General features: G+C 41.3%; 1 protein-coding gene and 1 long non-coding RNA gene across 6 annotated transcripts; one reads left to right on the top strand and one right to left on the bottom strand.

Annotated features, from left to right (window-relative positions):
* Positions 1-944: 944 nt before the first annotated feature.
* Positions 945-6,808, top strand: LOC146384471 (uncharacterized). Of its 5 annotated transcripts, XM_084936443.1 has the most exons (5): positions 945-1,004; positions 2,498-2,570; positions 2,672-2,725; positions 5,337-5,381; positions 5,474-6,808. In XM_084936443.1, exons 4-5 carry the CDS (start codon positions 5,342-5,344, stop codon positions 6,358-6,360), a joined length of 927 nt encoding a protein of 308 aa, XP_084792569.1. In that variant the 5' UTR covers positions 945-1,004; positions 2,498-2,570; positions 2,672-2,725; positions 5,337-5,341; the 3' UTR covers positions 6,361-6,808. The 5 variants fall into 5 exon arrangements, with proteins under 5 accessions (XP_084792569.1, XP_084792567.1, XP_084792568.1 ...); XM_084936441.1 differs by lacking the exon at positions 2,672-2,725; XM_084936445.1 differs by lacking the exon at positions 945-1,004 and having other exon boundaries at positions 2,497-2,570.
* Positions 6,759-8,211, bottom strand: LOC146384470 (uncharacterized). The gene is made up of 3 exons (XR_014800867.1): positions 7,772-8,211; positions 7,614-7,696; positions 6,759-7,522 (listed from the first exon to the last, which is right to left on the bottom strand). It is a non-coding gene; the product is annotated as an uncharacterized LOC146384470 (long non-coding RNA).
* Between the last annotated feature and the right edge of the window lie 557 nt (positions 8,212-8,768).

Genomic DNA, 8,768 nt, shown 5'->3' with positions numbered 1-8,768 from the left:
CGTCTGTTGTCCTCGCCCCATGTCTGTGCAAGTCTGCAAATTTCTTTATTAAATCATAAGATTCTTAAATTCATCAAGTCTCTCTGTGCCTGGGTCCTCGTCATGATACATGACATCACTGTTTTGCAACTTTGCCTATGGTACAATGTATGAAAAGATCTTTACTGCAGATACTACTATGGCTCGGTAGATTTTTTTAAAATTTTACTTTAACCTACGTCGCCTCACCTTGACTGGCACATCTGTCTATCACTTTTTGGTAGTCAACTCCCTCAAGCAGTTAAACGGTTTCTGTTGTGCCTGTCACTGTTCCCTGTCTGTTTTCTTACCTGGCTCTTCCTGGCCTTGTACTTTCTCCTCATGTTCCCATCTTTCCTCTGTCCCTCTTTGGACTGACAATCATACACAAATAGATTATATTCAATTAGATGAACAAATTACATTAATATGAAAAAAAAAAATACTGTTAAGATCACTAATAAAAAGTCCTCTCTCAGTGTGTTTTCACCAAAAGGCAAACGACCAAACCACGTGTTCATCTAATAAAAGATGTACATTTGTCCGCAGGCTACGGACAATTTTAAGTTTTACATTTTAAATATGCTATATAAAATTCAACGGGAGCAACAGGATGGTCAAATGTCGCTGATTCTAATACAGAGTAGGACGGGTTGTAGGGTAGCAAACATCGTGGGAAAACACAGTTTCAACACTGCAGGGGCGCACCTTGGACCAAGGGCAGGACACCTGCTATGAAAGGATGCTGAGAGCCAGGCACGTGCAGAGTGGGGGGGGGGCTTGAGCACCCGCCCCTTTCCTGATGCGTGCCCAAAGTGCTCTTTTGTTGAGGCAACTTTTTTAAAAAAAAAAAAAAAAAGATTATTTTTTTTTAATGTGTGTGCGTGCGGAGTCCTGTCTGTGCCCCTCAACAATAATATTTATTGTCCGGAGCTGTAGGAGAAACATAAGTTTACTCAGAGACACAGACTGATGCGACAAAACCAGTAAGTAGGTGTACAGCGTACACTGTAGTGCAGCGGTCCCCAACCCCCGGGCCTCGGACCGGTACCGGTCCGTGAGTCGTTTGGTACCGGGCCGCGAGAGTTGAGGCTCAGGTGTGAAATGTATGGTTTTCAGGGTTTTTATCGGTTTTCAGCGTCATTTTGTTATCGTTTTTATCGTTAACTCGGTTTTCCTTGGTCTTTTCACGTGTGTTATGAATAAATCTCCTTTTTCCGGTACCGGTACTAGTTTTATTTTGTTGTATTTATCCGCGACACCTTAAAGGCCGGTCCGTGAAAATATTGTCGGGCATAAACCGGTCCGTGGCGCCAAAAGGGTTGGGGACCGCTGCTGTAGTGTATAGCACACAGGAGTATTAGCTTATTACGTACACGTTGGTAAGTTGTCTTGTTGCAACTGACGAACTGAAACAAATGAGCGTGCTGTGTGTGCAACAGCGCGACAAACATTACCTGTCCTTTTATTAACTGCACAAGTAGTGCTGGTCATAGCTGCTGGCTACCTGTGTAAGGCTGTCATGGGTCTGTAGCTCTGTCACCGTTTTAGGGAACATATTTAGTTTTAAAGTATTTAGAACATATTTAGTTTTAAAGTAAGTTTCCGGGCTTTTCCTGCCTTTCTGGAGGGATTATATTTCACTAAAAAACGATCTAATATGCATGTCCACATAATTATGCATTATTATAATATTTTAAAAAACACACGCTGTATTTTAAAGAACATACATTAAGAAGCTGATTATATTAGATTTATATTTTAAATAAGACAAAATTTAGATTTTACAGCAGTAAAATTATTGCATCTGTTTAAAAATGTAATAAGCTTTGCCCCTGCACAGAGTGGATAGTGAAACAAATGGAATCATCATAATGACATTATTTCATATTTATTACTTTCCCCTCCTCATTGCTTTATTATTGTAGCTCTAGTAATAAATAATAATGTAAGGATTCTGGATCAGCACCGTGATGCCCATAGTATATACAGTATTCTGAAGAAGGTCTAAAATGTCACTGTGTGTGCGTGCATGTGTGTGTTTTATGTATATGGATTTTTGTAAATTATTACTCATGATATAACATTGTCCAGACATGCCTGGTAAGGACATGAGGAGGAAACAGTAGAGCTGTGTGAGGCTACTAAAGGCAGTGCTATAACATTTTTCTGTCATCATTTTATTATAGATTAAGTGCAAGAGTTGTTAGGTGTGGATAATTAGATTATAGTTTATTGCAATAGCAAGTTGTGCCTTGTTCTCAGATAGACAGCAAGTGGAGAGTGATATATGAAATGATGGGATGGAAGGAAGAAGAGAAGCAAAGAGTGATTCACAGGCAGAGCCTAATTTTTTTCTCACAGTTTTTTGTTGCCTTATGGTTCCAAGCGCTGTCACCAATCTTTGCATTTTGTTATTATCTCATGACACTTGTTTAATCAGCTACCATCTCTCCTATGGACTTTTTAATGTCTACAGTCTCAGATCAACACAGCCCTGCCCTCCAGCACCATCCACAGCAACCCCTCAACAGCAACATTGTACCCATCAGGTAAAACATCGGCTTCGTTTGCTTTGCCTTGTTGCCCATATTAGATTCTTGATGAATGTGTGTTGTTGTTATTCAGCCTGGTTCAATGTGCCCCTTTTTAGCTTTGAGCACCCGCCCCTTTAAACCTCTCTGCACGGCCCTGCTGAGAGCCACAGGTGAGGCCAAATCAAGAGAGGAAAAATCCGTGGAAAGCAAGTCCACAGACACGTTGCAGCAGGATAACAGGCACCTTTATGATACGTAGCTGCACAAAGTAATATGGAGGTCACAGACATAGCGGTCTGGGGAAAACATGGAATAAAACACAAGGAGGAGAAACGAGGCATGGGGACTGGCAGATACACAGAGGGGGCACACAGGGGGTAAAGTCACGAGGGGAAATCAAATAAGCAACATCTTAACAGAACAACCTAGGGACCCTAAAACTGACATCAAACAACAACAATACAAGACACAAAAAACCAGGTAGAAGTCCCGGGACCATGACATGCAGGTGGTTACATATGGTTAAAATGATTCAAATGCAGTAAGTATGCACGTTTCTCATATCAGTATAGTCCATAACTGGATTATTGTCTGTAGCCCACATGATTAAACACTTTAGTTACATAAAACATGTGAGTTTAGATTTTATCTATTGTATAGCCTGTATAGTAAATTAATATGTAGCCCAATAAGTATAAAATCCAGAAAGCTACACAACATGGGGCGGTTCATTTACAAACACAGGTCTAACTTGAGTTTCACACAGTTTTTATTAGAACACAATCAAATTGTTAAATGCTTAAAGTACACAAAATGTCAGAAATCTGCACCGTCATGAACAGAAATTTAAAGCTAATTTTTCGTGATTTGTTGATTAACCCTCCGAGGTCTAAATCCCACGTTGTGCACATCAACATCACAGATTTGTACAAATAAAGTTTATAACAAAGACATGTTAAATATTAAGCTCTGGAAACAGCTTGGTTGTTGTTGTTTGGAACATGTTGTTTTGTTGCCATAGCGATGCCTCCAGGGAAAAATTAGGGAGCAGAGCAAGAATGAGACCATATTAGTGGATATATGTTTGATAACTTTGCCTAACAACCATAAAGAAATGTTTTATATTTTGTGTGTTATTGAGCTTTAATCCTGCATGAAGGCCAAGATGAATCTCTTAGAGTAGAACTTTACAGGAACTATTAGAATAAATAAAAATAATAACACATTGACTGCTTTAGTCTTTTAGATTCACTTCTGTCTGTTTTTTTGTCTCCATTTAAAAGATATCAAACTCTGAGCAAACAACTTGATGTAAAAAGAATCTGCACATTCCGCAGTCTTTGCTGCTAAAGTGACATCACAGCATTTAAGCATGTTTTGAATGAAAACATCAGCATATGAACACAAAACTGAAGAGACACTGCAACCGTATGAAAGCAGACCACTATTTAGTGACATTTCGACGTTTCCCTGAGGATTAACTGCTCTGTAATTTACCAAGAACTAAAGTAAGCTCAAATTTCAGTTTATAAACTTAAGATCATTTACTTAAATATATAAAGCCGGATTTTCCTGCTTGCCAGGACAGTATTTATGTACTTTACATTGTGCAAGACTAGAGTATATTTTCCATCATAGAGAGGATGATGTGGATCTATTATTCAGGAAAACAAATGAAGACTTAACTATTTGTCAGCTGATGTAATATTTGACAAATTATACATAAATTAGAAAATGTTCTTAATCATATCTGAGTGACAGAAGCTCTTTTTAACACGATTATTTCTGAGATTATTTTGTTCATTTAGGAAAATAGAGAAGACTTTTGTTCTCAAACAAACTATTAGAATTTCTGAGAAACTGAGGCTGCGTCCACATGTACACGGCTGTTTTTGAAAGCGCAGCTTTGTCTCTGCATTTGGGCCTTTCGTCCACACCTAAACAGCAGATTGAGTCACTGAAAGGTGAGATTTTTAAAAACTCCTGCCAGGGTGGAGATTTTTGAAAACGACGTTTTTGTGTTTAGGTGTGGACGAGGAAAACGGACATTTACTCAGGCAATGTCAAAAGTGTGCGCCGCTGTTGACGCTGTGGCCACGTTAGTGTTTACATGAGATCAATTTCTACAATGGCGGATGTAGACAACATACTGTGTCTGTTAATCTTAGTATCTGCAGTTTTTACACGCTTACATATACACACACAGTTACTGTGCCTCCATTTAGAAACACAGAGGCATCAGAGTGCGCATCAGACGTGGATTCTACATTCAACACAGTCGGTTTGGAATAAATGTCATTTAAAAAAAATGACATTTATGTACGCTATATGCATTTTGTCCATTCCAAAGTTGTGAGTCTGTTCCAGCCAAAATGCTGTCTTTAGTTATTAACATTTGAAACGATGAAGGCAAGTGAAAGTAACACAAAATTAGCTGCTTTTCCAGAAAAAGACAAAAACTTTTCAGAAGTACGTAAGGTTTTGTGAGGTTTTCCCACTCAGGCTTCTAGACTTCTGATTGGCCAACATTTCTACACGGTTAAGATTTGGCGTGTTCTTGACAGCGTTTCACTTTGTTTTTAGCGTTTACATGTGGAAGGAGATATTTTTTCAAAACTGCACATGTGGACTGGATTTTTTTTAAACGAAAAAGGAAAACGTGCGTTTTCAAACATAGGCGTGTACGTTCGGACGCAGCCTAAAGTCATCACAAAAAAAGCAAATTCTCTGAACATTCTGAGTTGAGGTTTACTGATCATTGTTGTTTTGTGTTCCTTGTAGTCAAAATGAGTGGAAGAGGAGATGGATCACAAAATAACCGTAATGGTAAGCACATGTGCTCAGTCTTGAAATTGATGAAAAACAGATTTTCAGCAGATAGTTATGAATGCTAATTAAAAGATTAAATGATCTTGCAGGCCGACAGGTTAACCCACAAAGGTTTTCAAGTGGAGATCAGGAACATGCTAACCGACCAGCTAACCAACCAGCTAACGAAGATATTGGTGGACTCCGGGGCTTCGTGGTCGATCGTTATCGTGCTCTCCGTGATATTTGTCGGAGGCTGGATGCGCTAATAGCTTCAGTATTGAATCAATATGACGATTACCTTTACGATGACTATGTCAATTACAACAATGTCAACATTCAAAATAATAATGTGAGGGACAATAATGCCAATGCTGACAACAATGAACAGCATGAGGATCATAATGCTGTTGTTGTCGGTGGCATTGAAAATGAGGATTCTGATGAGGCATTTGAAGACTGTGAGGATGTTCACCAGTACATCCCAGAAGAGGACCCTCAGCCAGGTGTTTCCAGGAGGAGGTCTAGAGAGATGGATGAAGAAGATGTGGAACCAAACAAAAGAATCAGATGGAGCGAGGAGTTTTCTGATGAGGACTCTGACTTCTTCTCTGCTTGCGACACTGATAGCGAGGGCTGTCCTCATGTTGGTAATATTGCCGATGAGGACATCAATCAGCAGGTAACAGAAGAAGAAGCACAGCCTGGTGGATCCACGAAAAGGTCCAGAGAGGAAGATGTTGACGAAGAAGGTCGTAATAGCAAAAAATCCAGGCTTGCACACTCTGATTCGGGGACCAGCTCAACTGTGTACGACCACTCTGAGAGCAGCAGTGATGAACTTTTTGAAGATGCGCACGAAGAGCTTGACAACCATGAAGCTGGAGGCTCGAGGAAGCGTTCCCGAGAGGATTTTGAGGAAGAAGAGGAATACTTGCCTGTGTGCAAATTTCGGAGGTGTTCAACTGAGTCCACCAGCAGCAGTGATGAAGACTAAGACTATTTCGACGGGTTTCTTCAGTATCCTTTTAGTAGGCTGATGGGCTACTCAGGTGACCCTGAATCCTCCATGCTGCAATAAGCTGGGCATACACTGTGCTGCGATTTTTTTCAGTCGCGTTATTCAGCTCCTGCTCAAACTGTACGATTGACTCGCAGGGGTGAGAAGTTTGTGCCGTGGCTTGTGTCCAGATGACACGCCGCACCGCCGTTCTACTCCGTCTTTTCACTCTAATTTCTGCGTTTGCGCGTGCGCAGTGTGAGACGCTGTGACACCCTCGGGACGACCGACAGGATTTCAAACAGGTTTGATTTTCTTACGAGCAAACGATTGATGATCGGGAGCTGGTCGTGAGGCGTTAATCGCTTCTCGTTACCCCATGTAGACGATGCACGACACACGGTCAAGGCCAAACTCGGGACGACCCCCAAAACGGTCGCACGACTGAAAAATCGGCTCAAAATGGGCCAAAAATCGCACAGTGTATGCCCAGCATTAGGCTGCCGGGGGATTCCCGTGATCCACTGGGTGCTTCTTCTTCGCCCACTATGTTTAATAGGCCTCTCTGCACTGAATGGTACTTGTTATTAACCTCTGGTTCTCTTCCACAGCATGTCTTTATCCTGTTTTACTTGCCCCTCCCCAACCGGTCGCAGCAGATGGCCGCCCCTCCCTGAGCCTGGTTCTGCTGGAGGTTTCTTCCTGTTAAAAGGGAGTTTTTCCTTCCCACTGTCGCCAAAGTGCTTGCTCATAGGGGGTCATATGATTGTTGGGGTTTTCTTTGTAAGTATACCTTACAATATAAAGCGCCTTGAGGTGACTTTTGCTGTCATTTGGCGCTCTATAAATAAAATTGTAAAGCGCTTTGAGTGGTCCCGAAAAGCGCTATATAAATGCAATCCATCATTATTATTATTATTATTAAAATTGAATTAAAAATTGAATAGATGTCACTGTGATGATTTCTTCCCTCCATAGAAAGCTTAGACCCAAATGCAGATTCAATGCACATGGTTAAACTATTTATGAGACTTTGTTTAAAGAGAGGGAATGGAGAACGTGGCTCGAGCTAGGAGTGTCAGCAGAGAGCAGGAACCAGAGGAAAAGCTATCGAGAGACTGAACACCTGGCTCCTGATGGGAACAATCCAACGGGAATTCTGCAACAGAGGGAGAAGAAGTTGAAGTTGAAAGATTTACGCTGTGTCACATGAAAATATTCCTTTGCAGCATTTGATTGAAAATAATTACTTTGATTCCATCACATCTTAAATGAATAGTGCTGGACGGGTAAGGGAGTTTGAGGGTAGGATGAGTATGTTGGCAGAGGAGACCTAAACACAGGGAAAACAAGGTTAAACACAGGGAAGGAGCAAGCCAGAACTGGAGCAGAGGTGAAGCCTAGTTACCACTGGAGATGGCAGAACAAACTGGCGAGGAGTAGCAGGCAGCGCTGGTTTAAGAAGCCCTCCTGCTGATTGTTTGCAGATGAGGCCCAGGTGAGATGCTGGAAACTCCACCTCTGAAGTGTGGACACAGTATCCCGATTCCACGTGGAAAAGCCCCTCAGACACTTCCATGGTGCATGAGAAGAAGGATGAGAAAGCATTCATTGTCCATCCATCCGTCCGTCAGCGTAATGCCTGAAGGTTTATTCAGATGTAAATATATTACATTTTTAAATAAAGATCATCAGTGTTTTTAATGACACTGCATTTCATTCACGTGTCTCTATTGGACAGTGTTGTAGAAGTCACAGAAGACAGGAATCAGTTCCAGCTTGGCCTGACGTTTGATCACTAGTGTCCTGTTTCGTATTTGAGAAAAGAGACATACGACTGAAGGTCCATAGTGGGTCAAAACAATGATTTTATTAAAACACATATATGTGGTGAAGATGGGCTCTGCAAAACATCAGCCTCGATCTCCCCAGAACAGTACACGGGTGTGATATTTATACATATGATGACAAGTAATATGCGTCACCGCAGATGCATGTTCCAGTAACTCCAGCCTGGACATATTCTAAAAAAGAACAGTTACTTCCTCTCCCACCCACCAGATGCTTCCTGTTATTCCACTCTCTGGGCTTATCAGAACTAAACTGTCACGTATGCAGGTAAACAACTTTTGGAGTCAGTTTCTAAATTCTGTATATTCAGGCAAACTGTGTGTCTGTGTTAACCTTAGTGCATGACCTCCCTCTGCGTCATCTGTTACCAGGCAAACTTCAATGCAGCAAGCTGCTGAATGCACACACACAGGCCTATACAACATGTATCATATGTGGTAAATTGTACTGTAAGCATGTAGGCAACCTTTCAATAGCTGTGCTTTGCTCCATAGATCAGTCGAACTCGCGTCGGCTGTAGCTTCAAACCATTAATTAACTTGACCGAGCTTCAA

Source organism: Perissodus microlepis, chromosome 7, assembly GCF_051167445.1.
Source record: "Perissodus microlepis isolate ML-2025 ecotype Zambia chromosome 7, ASM5116744v1, whole genome shotgun sequence".
Classification (NCBI taxonomy): Eukaryota; Metazoa; Chordata; class Actinopteri; order Cichliformes; family Cichlidae; genus Perissodus; species Perissodus microlepis.
Note: the sequence above shows the minus strand (reverse complement) of the source record. Positions and strands in the feature narration are given on the sequence as shown.

Coding starts and splice junctions, on each gene's coding strand:
- LOC146384471 (XM_084936441.1), top strand. CDS start 5,342: ATGAGTGGAAGAGGAGATGGATCACAAAATAACCGTAATG. Junction 5,382..5,473: donor ATCACAAAATAACCGTAATG/GTAAGCACATGT, acceptor ATGATCTTGCAG/GCCGACAGGTTAACCCACAA.